Below are 17,747 nucleotides of genomic sequence, written 5' to 3'. Positions count from 1 at the left end.
TCTCCCCTCCCGTCGTTACCCGGCTCCCCCCTCCGCTTTGCCGGCAGTGGGGGCCGCGTCTCGGGGGCGTTTCGCCGAGGGCTGCCCCAGTTCCCATCGCGCAGCCCGGGTCGCCGCGGGGTTTCGAGCGCTTCGCGGGCGCCTCCCCCGTGGGGCCTTCGCTCCGCAGCCCTGGCGGCTGCCCCCGGGGAGAAATGCCTTGAGCTCTTTGCGGGGCTCCCCGGCACCCCCAAACCCTGGCCAAACCCCTCCCCACCTCTTGCCAGCAGCCTGCCGAGGACACGGCGATTAATCCAGTGGCTCTGGGCCGCTTCTCTTCGTAAATCCTTAGGAGGGAAGGGGCGTCTCTGCCCCCTGTCTGACCTCCTGGGGCTGCCCTGGCTTCAGTCCTGTTTGCCGTGGGGGGGGGGCTCCAAGGGTTAACCCCCCCCTCCCCCCCCCCCGCGGGAGTTTCTCTTGCCTTGCTTGGTGGCTCTGGCAGGCCAGGGGGTTTTGCCCTTTTTTCATGGGTGGATCCCTAACAGATTTCGAATGCAGGGGTAGCCCCCCCCCCCATGGAAATCTCAGGCCTAGGCTGTGCCCCCCCCGGGGGGGAAGCACCGTGGGAGCCCTGTTCTCAAAGTGCCTAGAGCCAGGGTTCAAGTCCCCCATCCCTGGGCTCAGCTCAGCTCCCCAGCTGGTGCCTCTCGCGCTCGGGCGGCTTTTCTGATCCTCGACTCGTCCCCTCCGCGATTTATCCGCCCCCTTGAGTGGCGAACGCCGGCTGGGGGGGGGGGATCCCGCAGCGTCACCCCAGGGCCAGGCCCAGAGCTCCCACAATCTGCTCCGACTCGCCGATTCTGTTAGCCCAGCGGCCGGCTGGGGGGGAAGCGCGGGGGCGGCTGATTCTCAATCCCCCCCCCGCCCCCCTTCAGTCGCTGCTTCCCCCGGGCGTCCCGCATGCGGTGACCCCAGAGCTGGGCTGCGGGCTTGAGGCAGGTTTTTTCCTCTCCTTGAGGTGATGCCTCTGCCCTGCTCTGCCCCCAGCCTGGGGGCCTTGGGATTTAGGGGGGGCATCGCCCCCTGCTGGTGGGGTGCGGAGATGGCAACATTGTGAAGTTAGAGGGTGTGTTTCCCCTCCCCTTTCCTCTGGGAGTAGCTACACCCACGAGGGGTGGGAGGGGGTGTTTGCCTAAAATAGGTGCCTTGATCTCAGCTGGGAGGGGGCCTTAAGATCAATGTGTGTTCTCGGGCAAAGAACCCAGGTGTCCTGTGCTTCCCCCCTCCCCCCAGCTCTGTTTCAAGGAGTCACAGCACAGCTGGGCAGGGTCTCGTTTATTGCAGCCTCTGCATTGACTCCCGGGTGGGTCCCCCTGGCCCCCGGCCCGCTCAGCCCTGCTGGTCCTCGCTGTAGGTCACCCCCAGCTGCCGTCGCACCTCGTCCACGATGGAGGCCACCAGCTCGCTCTCGGCCAAGCTCATGATGGGGCTCTCCTTCAGGCCTGCGGGGAGAGAGACCTGAGCTGGGGCTGTGAGCTTCCCCGGGCAGTGCCCCAGCCAGGGGCTGAGCAAGCTGCCGGCTGCTACTGCTAGATCCGGAGAGACCCTGGAGCTTTGGGCTCCTCCTCTGACCACTAGACCCCACTCCCCTCCCAGAGCCAGGGAGAGAACCCAGGAGTCCTGGCTCCCAGCTCCTCCGCTCCAACCACTAGACCCCACTCCCCTCCCAGAGCCGCGGAGAGAACCCCGGAGTCCTGGCTCTCCCTCCCCCCCCCCCCCCCAAGCAGAGGCTGGAACCCTGGCGTCCGGCCCTTACCTTGCAGCAGACACTGGCGCACGTGCTGGGCCTCGTAGCGCATGCCGGTGCCGTTGGAGAAGTTGAGGGGCTGGGCGGGGGGCGGCAGGGGGCACTCGTGGCGCTGGTTGTTCACGATCAGGGTGGTGGGGGCGTACCAGGGGGCAGGGAGCTAGGAGGGTACAGGCAAGAAAGGGTTAATAGTGGGCTCCCCCATAGGATCTGACCCAGCTTCCCCCCACATACACACATTGTTCCCAGAAGCAGGGGAGGACCCAGGAGTCCTGGCTGCCAGTCACCCCTGCTCTAAACACTAGACCCCGCTCCCCTCCCAGAGCCAGGGAGAGAACCCAGGAGTCCTGCTTCCAAGCCCCCTCCCCCCCCCCTCTAACCACTAGAACCCACTCCCCTCCCAGAAGCGAGGAGAGAACCCAGGAGTCCTGGTTCCTGGACAGTTTTTCGGGTCTTTTTTCTTCCCCTTGGGCAGGAGGCCGGGCGCTGCCCCCTCTGTACCCCCCCCCCCGCACCTCCATGGAGCCCTTGGTGCCGCAGATCCAGGCCTGGTTGGGGAGCTCGATGCGCATGGTGCAGGACAGCACGGCCTGGCGCCGGCCCGCGTAGTTCAGGATCACCGAGGTGGTTTCGTCCACACCTGGGAAACGGAAACACCAGCACCTCAGGCCTGCCCCACCCGTGCCCCTGAGTCCTGCCCCCCTGCCAGTGCCCCTGAGTCCTGCCCCCCTGCCCCGCCAGTGCCCCTAAGTCCTGTCCCCGTGCCCCTGCGTCCTGCCCCCCTGCCCTGCCAGTGCCCCTGAGTCCTGCCCCCCTGCCAGTGCCCCTGAGTCCTGCCCCGCCAGTGCCCATCATGCCTGACCTGCAGCCCCCCTGCCCCACCCGTGCCCCTGAGTCCTGCCGTCCGGCCCCCCTGCCCCTGAGTCCTGCTCCACCAGTGCCCCTGAGTCCTGCCCCCTGACCTGCAGCCCCCCTGCCCTGCCACTGCCCCTGAGTCCTGCCCCCCTGCCCCGCCAGTGCCCCTGAGTCCTGTCCCCCTGCCCTGCCAGTGCCCCTGAGTCCTGCCCCCTGCCCTGCCAGTGCCCCTGAGTCCTGCCCATGCCCCTGAGTCCTGCCCCCCTGCCCCGCCAGTGCCCCTGAGTCCTGCCCATGCCCCTGAGTCCTGCCCCCCTGCCCTGCCCGGGCCCCTGAGTCCTGCCGTCCTGCCCCCCTGCCCCCGTGTCCTGCCCCCCTGCCACTGCCCCTGAGTCCTGCCCCCTGCCCCGCCAGTGCCCCTGAGTCCTGTCCCCCTGCCCCGCCAGTGCCCCTGAGTCCTGCCCATGCCCCTGAGTCCTGCTCCCCTGCCCCGCCAGTGCCCCTGAGTCCTGTCCCCCTGCCCCGCCAGTGCCCCTGCGTCCTGCCCATGCCCCTGAGTCCTGCCCCCCTGCCCTGCCAGTGCCCCTGAGTCCTGACCCCCTGCCCCGCCAGTGCCCCTGAGTCCTGCCCCCCTGCCAGTGCCCCTGAGTCCTGCCGTCCTGCCCCCCTGCCCCTGAGTCCTGCTCCCCTGCTCCGCCAGTGCCCCTGAGTCATGCCCTGCCAGTGCCCCTGAGTCCTGCCCCCCTGCCCTGCCAGTGCCCCTCAGTCCTGCCCCCTGCCCCACCAGTGCCCCTCATGCCCAACCTGCAGCCCCCCCTTCCTGCTCCACTGGTACCCCTGAGTCCGGCCCCCCTGCCAATGCCCCTCACACCTGACCTGCAGCTCCGCCCCTCCCCCCCAGCCCTGGTGGCGCCCCCCCCCCCCCCCCGGTACCGGAGGGGTGCAGGAAGCCCGAGGCCAGGACGGACTCCGGCCGCTGCCCCCCGAAGACCATGCTGGCGAGCTGGACGCAGTAGCAGCCGATGTCCAGAATGGCGCCGCCCCCCAGCTTCTTCTGCACCAGCCGGGGGATGTTCTCCATGGGGTGCCCCACGGTCGCCGAGATCAGCTGCACCTCGCCCAGCGCCCCCTGGGCCAGCAGCCGCCGGATCTGCTCCGAGATGGGGAAGAAGCGGGTCCAGAAGGCCTGGGGGGGGCGGGGGCAGAATCAGTGCGGGGCGCTGGGGAGCGGGGGGCGGGGTTTCAAGCGGGGGGGGGCGCTGGGGGGCTAAGTAGGTGGCGTTGGGCTGCAGGGTGGGGGGGGCCATGCGGGGGGCGCTGGGGAGCGGGGCGGGGGCAGAGGTCCCAGCAGAGGGCGCTGGGCTGCGGGGGGGCGGGGGTCCCAGCAGGGGGTGGGGGGGCGCTGGGCTGCGGGGCCCGGCGGCGGGGGGGGCAGGGGTCCCAGCAGGGGGGCGCTGGGCTGCGGGGGCTGGGGAGCCCGGCGGGGAGGTGCTGGGCTGCGGGGGGCGGGGAGCCCGGCGGGGGGGTGCTGGGCTGCGGGGGGCGGGGAGCCCGGCGGGGGGGCGCTGGCCCCTGCCCGTCAGTGCTGCCCCACGGCGATGCTGGGGGGCGCTGTCCCAGAACCGGATCGGGGGTGGCTCCACCCCTCCCTCGGCACCCGTGACCCGGGTTGGGTCCCCTCGGGGCCGGCTCACGGGCGGGGCCGGCTGCAGCCTGTCGGGGCCCGTCCCCCGGCAGCTCCCCCGGGACCGTCACCCTCATCCCACGCCGGGCGCGGCTCAGCAGGGGGCGCTGGGCTGCGGGGGTGGGGGGCTCAGCAGGGGGCGCTGGGCTGCGGGGGGACGTGGGGGGCTCAGCAGGGGGCGCTGGGCTGCGGGGGGACGTAGGGGGCTCAGCGGGGGGCGCTGGGCTGCGGGGGGGTGGGGGGCTCAGCAGGGGGCGCTGGGCTGCGGGGGGACGTAGGGGGCTCAGCGGGGGGCGCTGGGCTGCGGGGGGGTGGGGGGCTCAGCAGGGGGCGCTGGGCTGCGGGGGGACGTGGGGGGCTCAGCAGGGGGCGCTGGGCTGCGGGGGGACGTGGGGGGCTCGGCGGTGGGCGCTGGGCTGCGGGGGGACGTGGGGGGCTCAGCAGGGGGCGCTGGGCTGCGGGGGGACGTGGGGGGCTCGGCGGTGGGCGCTGGGCTGCGGGGGGACGTGGGGGGCTCAGCAGGGGGCGCTGGGCTGCGGGGGGACGTGGGGGGCTCAGCAGGGGGCTGCGGGGGGACGTGGGGGGCTCAGCAGGGGGCGCTCTCCCTGGTGGTCAGGCCTGGTCCCGATGCCCCAGGGCGGTGCTGGGGGGCGCCGGGCTGCAGGGGGGCTCGGGGGGGGGGTCTCTCACCTCCATCAGGAAGACCCCGCGGCTCCGGGCCAGCTGCGCCAGCTCCCTCACCTCCGCCGCGTTCATCCCCAGGGGCTTCTCCAGCAGCACCGGCTTCCCGGCCCCCAGGAAGAGCCGCCCCACGGGCAGGTGCTCGGGGTGTATGACCCCCACGTAGACCACGTCTGCCACGGGAGGTGGGAAATGGGGGTGGAACCCAGGAGTCCTGGCTCCCAACCCCGCCCCCCCCCGCTCCAACCACTAGTCCCTACTCCCCTCCCAGAGCCAGGGAGAGAACCCAGGCGTCCTGGCTCCTGGCCATCCCTCGTGCTGCCATTCACCCCTCCCAGATCAGTCCCCACATTCGGGGGTCTCAGCCTGCCCCAAGGATATCCCCGGACACACACACTGTCCCCAGAGGGGACAGGCCCCGGGCCCCATTGCCCGCCCCCCCGAGCAACCAGTCCCTGCCCTGGGGCCGGGTGGGAGCCGGTGCCCCATAGAGGGGAAAGGCTCCATGTCCTGCCCCCCAGGGGTTTCTCTCTGGGTCAGGTCCCATGGGGGTCCCCGGGGGGACTCACCCACGTTGGGGTCCCGCGCCAGCTCCTCGTAGCTCCCGTACGCTCGAGGGATCCCGTGTTTCTGGGCGTAATCCTGAGCCCGGGCGAGGTCACGCGCCGCGATGGCCACAGCCTGGAGGGGGGGGGGAGGGTTAAAGTGGGGGTGAGGCAGCCAGGTGCCCCCAGAACTAACCCCCCTCCCAGTCAGCGAGCACTGAGCCAAGAACCCAGGCGTCCTGGCTCCCAGCCCCCCGCTCTAACCACCAGACACCACTCCCCTCCCAGAGCCAGGGATGGAACTCAGGCATCCAGACTCCCAGACCCCACTGCTCTAACCACTAGACCCCCCCTCCCAGAGCCAGCGATGGAACCCAGGCGTCCTGTCTCCCAGCCCCCCGCTCTAACCACTAGACCCCCCTCCCCTCCCCTCCCAGAGCCAGGGATGGAACCCCGGCGTCCTGCAGCCTCTCCCACACCTGATGCTCCGTGGCCGGGAGGGTCTTCAGGGCCACCAGGAAGTCATGGCTGATCCTGCCGGCAGAGCAGATGCCCCAGCGGGTGGCCATGGCCCTGGGGGGTGGCCTGGGCTGCGGGCGGGTCTCGGCTCCTGGGGGTTGCGGGGGACAGCGACGTCTCTCCTGCTCCAGGCTGGGCTGCTGCATGGTGGATCCGGCTGAGCAGCTGCTCAGGCGTGGGGGCGGGATGGGGTGGGGCGGCCCGGGGCGGAGTGGCGCACCCTAGGTCACTGCGCATGGGGCAGGTTCGACGGGAGGGGGGGGGTGGCTGGGGAGAATCAGCCCCCCCCCTTCCAGGGCACAGATGAGGGGATGGGAGACGGGGGGAGATTTCTGCCCATCTCTTTCTCCTTCACTGCCCCCCCCACCCCCACCCCGCTATGGCCTCAATTTGTGGCACCGGGTTGGGGGTGTGGGTGAAGGAATAGGGGGTCACTGGGGTGGGTGAGCAAAGGGGACAGGGATCACCAGAGCCGGGGAGGTGGGGTGGGGAGGTCTCGGGGTCGGGGGGGGGGAGGGCTAAGGGGATGGGGGGGGTCTCACCGGGGGGGGAGGGCTAAGGGGATGGGGTGTCTCACCAGGGTGGGGGGTTATGGGTGTCACAGACCCACAGGGGCTGCTCTGTGCCCCAGCCTGGAACCAGTCTCCTGGGTGTGACCCCTTCGTGGACCTGGTCCCATGGCCTCCGAGACCAAGTCGTGATCCCCCCAGGTTCCCCCTCCCCCTCTCCGTGGCCCCCGGCCACGAGTCCGCCCCCCCCCCCCGCGCCCCTTGCCAACTGCAGACCCCCTCCGCGGGCTGGCACTGGGGTGAAGAGTCCGGCAGGGTCCACCCAGCCAAGCTGCTGAGAGCCCCACGGCCCGGCCCAACTTGTTCCACGCCAGCCCCCCGCTCGGAGAGCCTGGAGAGGGGGGGGCATAGCCAGGTGGGGGCCTTGGGGTTGCCCTTGTTGGCTCAGATCCTTGGTGCTCCCCCGATCTCCCCACCCCCAGAGAGCAAACAGACCCGCCCAACACACCCGGGCAGGCAGGCGAAACAGAAGGGAAACTGAGGCAGGCACCGGTCTCATAACAATAGTCCAGACAATGCCCATTTTGTCACCGCCGGTCACCCCCAGCAGTGGGCTTCTGGGGTGTCTGAGGTACGGGACATCGGGTGGGGTCAGCGCTGGAGGTGAGGGGGTTGCAGGGCTCAGGGCATGGGGGCTGGAGAGGAGCAGTGCCCTGAGGGGACCCCAAGATGAAGGAAACGCCCATTGGATCCAGTAACCTGAGGGTGAGGGTGGGGCACCCCACAATGGACTCAACAACCAGCCCCCCTCGGGGGGGTTCTCGCTTCTGGGTAGATTTTATTTGGATCAAGAATCTGTTACACTCTTGGGGGTGAGGGGAAATTTACAGTCCGTGGATTGGGGGGGTCCCCCAGAACAGCCCTGACCCCCCCTTCTTTGGGGGCAGGGGACTCTGAATCAATCAAGATGGCGGCTGCAGGTGCTGTCACGGCAACGTCTTTTAAAGAGGAGAAATGGTTCAGGGCCAGCGGGGAAAGGTCAGGAGGAAGGGTCAGAGGTCAAGGACGAAAAGGAAGGATCATAGGTCAAGGGTCAAATGGACCACAGGCCAAGGATGACATCAAAGGACCACATGGCCACAAGGAAAGTCAGGGGTCATAGGTCAAGGATGAGCTAGGCCCAAAGAGGCGAGAGGCCACGATGGGGAGGTCAAAGGTCAAGAATGACATTAAAAATGCCAGAGGTCAGCGTAGTGAGAGGTCAAAGGGTAAAGTCAAGGAATCAGAGGTCAAGGGTGACAAGGACCCGTCAACAGGGGAATGGGTGGGTCAGAGAGGAACCAGCCACTCAGAGTAGGTCAGCATAGGTCAGAGGTCGCAGGGTCGGAGATCCTGTGATCACGGCAGAGGGTTGGAGGTCGCAGGGTCATTCCAAGGTTGTGGGGTCAGAGGTTGTGGGGTCATTTCAAGGGCATAGGGATTGGAGGTCACAGGGTCATGTCCAGGATCATAGGAGTCATGCCCGAAGTTGTGGGGGTCAGAGGTCGTGGTGTAATTCCAAGGTCATGGGGTAAGAGGACATGGGGTCATGCCTGAAGTCACAGGGGTCGGGGGTCACGGGGTCATGACTGAGGTGGCGGGGGCTACTCGCAGGCGAGTTTCCCGTCGAAGCTGGACAGGCAGATGGCGAAGGCCTGCAGGGCGCAGAGGGGGGCGCGATAGTCCATGGTGAAGACGTCGGGCGCCACCCGGCCAAACTGCAGCACGATGTACTCGGCTGGGGGGAGAGGGGGATGGGAGGTTAGTGTGTGGGGCACAGACCCCCAAATCTTCCCAGTACCCCCAGAATCCTCCCAATCCTCAACCCAGACACCCCCTGTTCGCCCTGATCCCCCCAATCAGCACCCCACTGGTCACCTCAAATCCCTCCAATTCTCCCTGATGCCCCCCAAATCCCCCCGATCCTCACCCCAGATATCCCCCAACCTGCCCCACTGGTCTCAAATACCCATAGTTCCCCCGATCCCCCCCCAAATCCCCCCGATCCTCACCCCAGATTATCCCCCAACCTGCCCCACTGGTCTTCTCAAATTCCCCCCAGTTCCCCCTGATCCCCCCCAAATCCCCCCCTTTGGCCTCCCCAAATCCCCTCAATTCCCTCCAATCCCCCCAATCCTCAGCCCAGATACCCCCCGCCCCACCCCACCAGCCTCCCCAAATCCCTATGATCCCCCCCAATTGCCCACAATCCATCCCAATGGCGTCCCCAAATCCCCCCAGTCCTCACCCCCAAATACCACTCAACCAGCCCCACCGGTCTCCCCAAATCCCCCCAATCTGCCCCTCCAGCCCTGATCTGTCTCCAACGCCCCCCAATCCACCCTCCCACCCCACAAACTGCAGCACGGTGTGCTCCGCTAGGGGGTGAGTGTGTGGGGCACAGACCCCCAAATCCAGCCCAACCCCCGCAAGCCCTGGCCTGCCCCCCCAACACACCTAACAGCCAATGAGGGGGTGAGACGGGGACAGCCCTGATCCTTCCCTCGTCGCCTCCCCTCTTCTCCCCCCAGCCTCCGGCCTGGCTCCCCCCATCTCTGCCCCCCACTCACAGTCATGGTCAGGGACGATCTGGAAGTTCTTGACGGAGGCCTGGGTGACGCGCCCGTGGAAGTTGAGCACGTACGACTGGGTCTCCTCGTTCCAGGCCGGCACCTTGTTCTGCAGAACCAGCAGGTTCTGGAGGTTCCGGTTCTGGAACCGGGTCAGCAGAGTCTCGTGTTCCTGAAGGGAGACAGCGAGCCACGGGGGTGGGGTGGGGTGTGCCAGAGCCCGGCGCAGCAAGCTTCCCTCCAGCAGTGCCCTGGCTGGGGTTCCCTGGCGCTGCGAGCTTCCCCAGCAGTGCCCTGGCTGGGGCTCCCAGGCTCTGCGAGCTTCCCCACAGCAGTGCCTCGGCTGGGATCCCCTGGTGCTGCGAGCTTCCACACAGCAGTGTCCCCACAGCAGTGCCACACCTGAGGTCTCCTGGCTCTGCGAGCTTCCTCGCAGCAGTGCCTCAGCTGGGGCTCTCAGGCTCTGCGAGCTTCCCTGCAGCAGTGCCCTGGCTGGGGTTCCCCAGTGCTGCGAGCTTCCCCACAGCAGTGCCCCAGCCGGGGTTCCCTGGCGCTGTGAGCTTCCCCACAGCAGTGCCCTGGCTGGGGTTCCCTGGCGCTGCGAGCTTCCCTCCAGCAGTGCCCTGGCTGGGGTTCCCTGGCGCTGCGAGCTTCCCCACAGCAGTGCCCTGGCTGGGGTCCCCTGGTGCTGTGAGCTTCCTCCAGCAGTGCCCCAGCCAGCGTTCCCCAGCAGCCTCACGTTTTTCGGGCGGATGCTGATTCTCTCGTTGTCCGTGTTCATGCCGGGGATAATCACAGTCATTTTTCGGGGTCCCCTGAACCCCAGCACATTGGTCTCCTGTTGTGAGGAGCAGCAGAGAATCTATGACACCATCGTCCCCCAATATTCCCCCGCCCCAAAAACCCTCCAGACCCTCTTCCTATCCGTGACAGCAGCCAGCTGGGGTTCCCAGCGCTGCGAGCTTCCCTGCAGCAGTGCCCCCAGCTAGGGACGCCGGCGCTGTGAGCTTCCCCACAGCAGTGCCCCAGGTCCAAGGATTTCTCACGTACGTAGCAAATGGCCGCCAGCTCCTGCCGGATCGGAGCCGTTTCGGGGACGAAGGGTTTTTTATCCGGATTCGTCCCGTTATCGAACACCGTGAACCTGGTGCCCAGCACATTGGACCTGCCAGGAGATCAGAAAGGCCTGGTCACCTGGAGACCCCTCGCCCTGTGCTGAGATGCGACCGCCTCTGGGGTGGGGCCCGGGGGCTGGGTATACGGGGACCCCTCGCCCGGGTGGAGACGCGACCGCCTTTGGGGTGGGGCCCGGGGGCTGGGTATACGGGGACCCCTCGCCCGGGTGGAGACGCGACCGCCTCTGGGGTGGGGCCCGGGGGCTGGGTATACGGGGACCCCTCGCCTGGGTGGAGACGCGACCGCCTCTGGGGTGGGGCCCGGGGGCTGGGTATATGGGGACCCCTCGCCCGGGCGGAGATGCGGCCCCTCTGGGGTGGGGCCCGGGGGCTGGGTATACGGGGACCCCTCACCCGGGCGGAGATGCGGCCCCTCTGGGGTGGGTGCAGGACCCACCTGACCTTCCCGATGAAGCCGTCCCCGTCCCGGGACAGGTCGATGGGGTCGAGGGAAATGAGGTAGTTGGAGGTTTTGCTTTTCTTTCTCTTCCGGCCAGACATGAGAAACAGCTGAGAGAGACAGAAATGAACAACCTGCCTTGGCCTCTGCCCCACGGTGCCCCTCTCTTTCACTGCCTCCCCCTGGCCTCTGCCCCACGGTGCCCTTCTCTTTCACTGCCTCCCCCTGGCCTCTGCCCCACGGTGCCCCTCTCTTTCACTGCCTCCCCCCGGCCTCTGCCCCACGGTGCCCCTCTCTTTCACTGCCTCCCCCTGGCCTCTGCCCCACGGTGCCCCTCTCTTTCACTGCCTCCCCCGGGCCTCTGCCCCACGGTGCCCCTCTCTTTCACTGCCTCCCCCTGGCCTCTGCCCCACGGTGCCCCTCTCTTTCACTGCCTCCCCCTGGCCTCTGCCCCACGGTGCCCCCCTCTTTCTCTGCCTCCCCCCGGCCTCTGCCCCACGGTGCCCCTCTCTTTCACTGCCTCCCCCTGGCCTCTGCCCCACGGTGCCCCTCTCTTTCACTGCCTCCCCCTGGCCTCTGCCCCACGGTGCCCCTCTCTTTCACTGCCTCCCCCTGGCCTCTGCCCCTCGGTGCCCCTCTCTTTCACTGCCTTCCCCTGGCCTCTGCCCCACGTTGCCCCCTTCTTCTGCTGCCTCCCCCCAGCCTCTGCCCCACGGCGCCCCCCTCTTCTGCTGCTTCCCCCCAGCCCCTGCCCCACGCCGGTGCCCCTCTCTTCCGCTGCCTCCCCCCAGCCTCTGCCCCACAGCGCCCCCCTCTTCTGCTGCCTCCCTCCATCCTGTGACCCACAGTGCCCCCTTCTTCCGCTGCCCCCCCGGCCTCTGCCCCACGGCACCCCCCTTCTCTGCCTTCCCCTGGCCTGTCCCCCACAGTGGCCCCCTCTTCCGCTGCCTTCCCTCAGCCTGCGCCCCACGGCTCCCCCCTTCTCTTCCTCCCCCCAGCCTGTGCCCCACAGTGCTCACTCCTCCCCCCACTGCTATTCCCCCCGCCCCCGGTACCTTCCTCCCGTCGTCTCTCTCCAGGTGGAGGTAGTAGAAGGGGAAGACGCCCTTGTCCACCCCCTTGCGGTCCCGGCTGATGCGGCACCGGACGGTCACTCCGGGGGCGCCGGGCGCAGCACGAACCCCTGCAGCTCCTCCGGCCTCGGGGGCTGCGGGGTCCCTGGCACCTCCTCCGGCAGCTGTGGGGGAGGGAGAGGGGTGAGGCCTGCGGGGGGGAGGGGGTGACGAGAGGCCAGGCCTTGTGTGCCCGGGGGTGGGATCCGGGGGAGGGGGGTGTCACGGGGCTGGGGGCAAACGCCCAGGGCAGATACTAGTGCAGGAGGCGTGTGTGGCGCACGGGGGCCTCGTGCAAAGGGGTGCGAGGGGCCATCCCGGTGGGTGGGAGCCAGGCGTGGGGGCCCTTACGCTGGGGGTGTCGGCCTCCGGCGCGGGCTCCAGGGATCTGCAGAGGATGTTGAGGTCTCCTTCCTCCTCCTCGTCGCTCCCAGGGGGGCTGCCAAGAGATCCTAGGGGGGAGATGGGGGGGAAGGTCAGAGAAAGCCCCGGCCCCCTCCCCCCCAAAGCCACCCTGAGTGCCTTCCCAAGAGCCCTTATTCCCACCCCCCAGCCTTTCCTACCCACAATGCCCCTCTCCCTTGATGCCCCCCCCCAACTCACCTCTGCTGGGGAGCTTCCTGTCCTGTCTTCTCCTGATGGGGGAGGGGGGCGCGGGGGGGTCCTGGGACTCCCCCTCCGAGTCTCCCTCCTGGGCTGACTCCCAGCCTGCAGCGCCGGCCTCCGGGGGGGCGTCCCCATCGCTGCTTTCCTGAGGGTCTGCGGGGGTGTGGGGGGGTTAGTGCCGGAGGAGACGTCCCCCGCACTGGAGCCAGTCTCACCCCAGCCTTGCACGGGCTTTGGCAGTGAAACCCCCTCGTGCCCACTCACGCACGAGGGCTGCACCTCCACCCACCTTGCACGCCCAGCTGCATGCCCCTCTCCCCCACCCAGGCCCGTTGCCACCCCCTCGCACATCCAGTCCCGCCCCGCCCAGATCCCCGCAGCGCCCCACCTCTGAACTCCACGATGACAGAGGGGACTCGCTCCCCTTGTGCGGGCGACAGGGCCTTTGGCTTCGAGCTCCGGGGGCGTCGGATGTCGGCCTGGCCAGCTGTGGGGCAGAGAGGGGGCCAGGGGTAGAGGTGGGGAGGTCAAAGGGTGCGCTGTCCCCTTTAAAAGGCCAAGCTAGGCATGTCATAGCAACCGTTGCTAAGGGGTTAGGGGTGTCAGAACACAGCAACGAGGTGGGGCACCCACTGCAACGGTTGCATGGCAACGGAACAGTGCATGAAGCATGGCAACGGTTGCATAGCAACGGAATGTGCACAGATTACGGTGTACATGCATGGCAACGGTTGCACGGCAACGGGTGCCCCCCTTTCCCGCCACGGCCAGACCGGTGGCCCGCGCTCACCCCCGCTCCGCCGGGCCGGCCAGCCCTTGCGCGTGGAGCTGGGCGCCGCCGTGGCCTTGTTGACGGGCCGCGTGTCCTCCAGGACGGCCTCTTCCAGCTCCGCGTCGGAGGCACCTGGATGGGGAAGGCAGAGAGTGACTGGGCGGGCGGAGCCGGGGGGGGTCCCCACCGGGGACTGGCCCCGCACCAAGGATCTGCCCCCCCCCCGTTACCTGCGGCCTCCCCCCCGGCTCGGGGGCCCCTGTCCAGGTGCACGGAGCTGCCCCAGGCGTCAGTGGGGCGATGGGCCTCTGGGACCGACTCCACCAGGAAGGGGTTGCTGGTTCCTATGGGCAGAGAGAGTCCGTCACCTTCTGTGGCGCCAGCCCCGCCCCCAGCAGACAAGCCCCGCCCCCGGCAGACAAGCCCCGCCCCATTGGGTGAGACAAGGGACACTGCCATGCTACAGTTTAGAGTGGGTGGGGCCTAATGGCCATCGGCCACACCCCCAAATGCCACACCCTCTTGCCTGGGCCTAATTACTGGAAGCCCCGCCCACAACAGACAAGCCCCACCCCTTCCCTGCCCTATTTTGGTTAAGAGGGGGAGCAGTTCTGCCCTCTGTATTAGGCCACCTGCTAGTGGGCGGAGCCTAATTGCTATCAGCCCCCGCCCATAAATAACATGCCACGCCCACATATGCCACACCCCTTCTCTCTTTTTCCTATGGGATGGCTGCCTGCACTACTGCTGGTGGAGGCGGGGCCTAATCCTTGGAAGCCCCGCCCACTCTTAGCAAGCCACACCCCCAGGAAGACCCACCCCTTCCATCTCTCTCTTGACTGACCGAGAGATACCAGGACAGCCACCCCCTCTGCTGTGGGGGAGACTGTTGTTTAGGAAGCCCCACCCCAGTTGACAAGCCACGCCCCATGGACAAATCTGTGTGGGATTTCACCAGCTGGCCAATCATCCCAGTAGGGGAGGGGCTAGCCCCTAAGCCCCGCCCACCCAGTGAAGAACCAGAGCTGAGACCGGGGGGGAACTCGTTACATGGGTGGGGACGGACGGACACCTCTCACCGTTGCAGAGGCTGTGCTCACTGCAGGACTCCATCAGGGGGGTGCGCTCCTCGGGCCGGCGGCCCCGGCGGCCCGTCACCTTGGCGTCGGGGTTGGCCTGGACCATGAGCGGCTCCTGGCGCTTCCGACGCTGCTTCTTCTCAAAGAGGCGGCGCTGGGGGCGGGGGGAAGGGGGCAGGAAAGGAGAACAGGCCCTGGGGGCACTACCCTGGGGGGACACCCCCCACGCGCCAGCCTCAGCCCCGATCCCCTCGATCCCAGATCTCTCGGGGGCTCTGCTCCCAGCCCCGATCCCCTCGATCCCAGAACCCGGCAGGGGGCAGGGGGCACCACTCTCAGCCCCGATCCCCTCGATCCCAGAACCCCCTGGGGGTGAGGGGGCACCACTCCCAGCCCCGATCCCCTCGATCCCAGAACCCCCTGGGGGTGAGGGGGCACCACTCCCAGCCCCGATCCCCTCGATCCCAGAACCCCCTGGGGGTGAGGGGGCACCACTCCCAGCCCCGATCCCCTCGATCCCAGAACCCCCCGGGGGGTGAGGGGGCACCACTCTCAGCCCCGATCCCCTCGATCCCAGAACCCCCCGGGGGGCAGGGGGCACCACTCCCAGCCCCGATCCCCTCGATCCCAGAACCCCCTGGGGGTGAGGGGGCACCACTCCCAGCCCCGATCCCCTCGATCCCAGAACTCCCTGGGGGTGAGGGGGCACCACTCCCAGCCCCGATCCCCTCGATCCCAGAACCCGGCAGGGGGCACCACTCCCAGCCCCGATCCCCTCGATCCCAGAACTCCCTGGGGGTGAGGGGGCACCACTCCCAGCTCCGATCCCCTCGATCCCAGAACCCGGCAGGGGGCACCACTCTCAGCCCCGATCCCCTCGATCCCAGAACCCCCTGGGGGTGAGGGGGCACCACTCCCAGCCCCGATCCCCTCGATCCCAGAACCCCCTGGGGGTGAGGGGGCACCACTCCCAGCCCCGATCCCCTCGATCCCAGAACCCCCTAGGAGGTGCGAGGGCACCGCCTCGGCACCTACCTGCAGCTCCAGCTTCTGCTGCCGCAGGGACGCGGGCTCCTCGCCCAGGCCGCTGGAAGAGAAGGAGCCGGGGGCGTCGGGCGGCGAGGCGGGGCGGGAGGGCAGGCGCCGGTAGGAGCTCCGCGCCATCCCACCGCCGGCCACGCACCCAGGGGCCACCCCAGCAGACCCTGCCGTCGCCAGGTGTGTGTGTGGGGGGGTTCCGATCGCCACGGCGCCAGGGTTTGTGATGTCATAGGTGCCCCCAGACGTACCCCGGCCATGCAGCGCTGGGGTGGGGCAGGGGGCTGGGTACATGGGGACCCCTCGCCCGGCTCTGGGATGCGGTCCCTCTGGGGTGGGGCACGGGGGCTGGGTCTATGGGGACCCCTCGACCGGGGCTGGGTTGCAGCCCCTCTGGGGTGGGGCGTGGGGGCTGGGTCTATGGGGGACCCCTCGACCGGGGCTGGGTTGCAGCCCCTCTGGGGTGGGGCGTGGGGGCTGGGTCTATGGGGTCCCCTCGACCGGGGCTGGGATGCGGCCCCTCTGGGGTGGGGCACGGGGGCTGGGTCTATGGGGGACCCCTCATCCGGGGCTGGGATGCAGCCCCTCTGGGGTGGGGTCACAATGCAGGGGGTATCTAAGGAGGGGAATTTGGTGGCCTTGGCCTGGGGAGGCCCCTGGAAGGGTCTAAGAGACCCTGGGGGGGGGGCAGAGTAGAGACCCCCTGCAAGGAAGGACCCAGCAAGCAGGGAAGGGGGAATGAGGGAAGCAACAACTGCTAATTAAGCCCCCTCCCCCGCCCTGATAAAGCAGGATTAGCTCATTAGGGATTAACGAGGACTGGATGGGCTGAGTGCACAGACACCCCCCCCGCACACAATACACCCCTCCCGCCCCCCGCCCCCCTGCCCCTTACTGCACCCCCCCCCATCCCCTTCCAATCCCCAAGCTTACGTGTCTCCCCGCCCTGCCGCGTTCATGGTGCGGGGGGGTGGCCGGACTCCAGCTGGGCCTGGAGAAGAGAAAAATTCACTGAGCGCCACACGCCCCCTGTGTCCTCCCTCGTCACAGAGAGGGAAACTGAGGCATGGGGAGGTGACGGACTTGTTCATGGTTTCCCTTTGGACACACGGAAACCAGGAGTCGCTTCCAGCCCCTCCCTCCCCCAGCTCTAACCATTAGACTCCCCTCCCCTCCCCGAGACGGGGGAGAGAACCCAGGAGTCCTGGCTCCCAGTGCCCCTGACTCTAACCACTAGACCCCACTCTCCTCCCAGAGCAGGGGAGAGAACCCAGGAGTCCTGGCTCCCAGCCCTCTTCATTCTGGCTGTCAGTCTTCAGGGATAGGAGAGGGGCGTCCACCCGCCCCCCCCCCACCCCAATCTCAGACCTGCGAGTGTTGAGGGGAACGGGGACACCGGCTCCGGCTCTGGCTCCAGCTCCGGCTCTGGCAGGTCTGACCTGGGGTGGGGGGTGGGAGGGATGAGATCTGACCCCCCCCCCGGCGCCAGCCCCCAGCGCGGGGAGGCCATCGGATTGTCTCCTCCATAATCGGCTTTGGTTCCTTATCCCGCCAGGCCCTGTGGCTGGCTTTAAGGGTTCCCAGGTGCACAGAGCCAAGACAGGCCCTGCCCCAGCTGAGATCAGGGCCCCGTAGACCCACGGCGGGAGAGAGCCCCTGCCCTGGTGGGCTGGCAGCAAAGGGCAGGGGAGGCCCATGATTTGGGGGGGTCACCTCAGAGGGGATCGGCTAACAGGCAGGGAAAGGGGATAGGAGGGTGTCTGTGTGTGGTGGGGGGGTTGTGTGAACCCACTTCCTGCCCCTCATGTCCCTTTACACACCCACCCCCTCCGCCCCCCAACCCGAGCTGGTCCCACGCCCCTTCCCTGCCGGGGAGGGGGCAGGGGGAATCACCCCATGCTTCTTGGGGTCAGATCATCCCCCTCCCGCCCCTCGCTCCAACGGGGACCCCCCCCTCGCACTGCACAGACACCCTCCATCGCCTCTCGGGGGGGGGGGGCAAACACTTCGCTGCCTTCTGATTGGATGGTGGTCACCGTGGCAGCGCTGGGCAACAAGGGATGAAGGAGAATTTCCTCCTGGACTCTTTCATTTCCTCTGCAGGGACTGGCTGGCTCCGGGGGGCGGGGGATGGGGCAGGGGCCTGTCCCCTCTAGGGGCGCCGGCTCCCACCTGGCCCCAGGGCAGGGACTGGCTGGCTCAGGGGGCAGGGAATGGGGGCAGCTTCCTGTCCCCAGTTGCCACTTTACTCTCTCTTTCCCCTGTCCCGGGGCGGAGGATTCCGCCTTCCCGAGCGGTGAATTTGGACGGGACGGGGGCGACGGCGCTTCACTGTGGCCCCGCGCTCGCCCTGCGTTGCCTGGGGAAGCGCGTGGGC

At 68.4% G+C, this 17,747-nt stretch overlaps 2 protein-coding genes across 2 annotated transcripts; both read right to left on the bottom strand.

Annotated features, from left to right (window-relative positions):
- Positions 1-1,350: 1,350 nt before the first annotated feature.
- Positions 1,351-6,159, bottom strand: LOC123350467 (trans-1,2-dihydrobenzene-1,2-diol dehydrogenase-like). Its single transcript, XM_044989085.1, has 7 exons — positions 6,031-6,159; positions 5,576-5,687; positions 5,016-5,179; positions 3,575-3,827; positions 2,302-2,426; positions 1,796-1,946; positions 1,351-1,481 (listed from the first exon to the last, which is right to left on the bottom strand). Exons 1-7 carry the CDS (start codon positions 6,118-6,120, stop codon positions 1,369-1,371), a joined length of 1,008 nt encoding a protein of 335 aa, XP_044845020.1. The 5' UTR covers positions 6,121-6,159; the 3' UTR covers positions 1,351-1,368.
- Positions 6,160-7,406: 1,247 nt separating this feature from the next.
- Positions 7,407-17,068, bottom strand: TULP2 (TUB like protein 2). The gene is given in 16 exon segments (XM_044988766.1): positions 7,407-8,356; positions 9,189-9,360; positions 9,928-10,026; positions 10,239-10,353; positions 10,761-10,873; positions 11,819-11,922; positions 11,925-12,000; positions 12,227-12,327; positions 12,479-12,634; positions 12,870-12,968; positions 13,272-13,385; positions 13,484-13,597; positions 14,333-14,486; positions 15,368-15,419; positions 16,304-16,361; positions 16,739-17,068. Coding segments are annotated over 16 exon segments (1,803 nt in total). The 5' UTR covers positions 16,881-17,068; the 3' UTR covers positions 7,407-8,222.
- Between the last annotated feature and the right edge of the window lie 679 nt (positions 17,069-17,747).

This window comes from Mauremys mutica, chromosome 15, assembly GCF_020497125.1.
Source record: "Mauremys mutica isolate MM-2020 ecotype Southern chromosome 15, ASM2049712v1, whole genome shotgun sequence".
NCBI lineage: Eukaryota > Metazoa > Chordata > Testudines > Geoemydidae > Mauremys > Mauremys mutica.
This window is presented reverse-complemented; position numbering and strand designations above follow the sequence as displayed.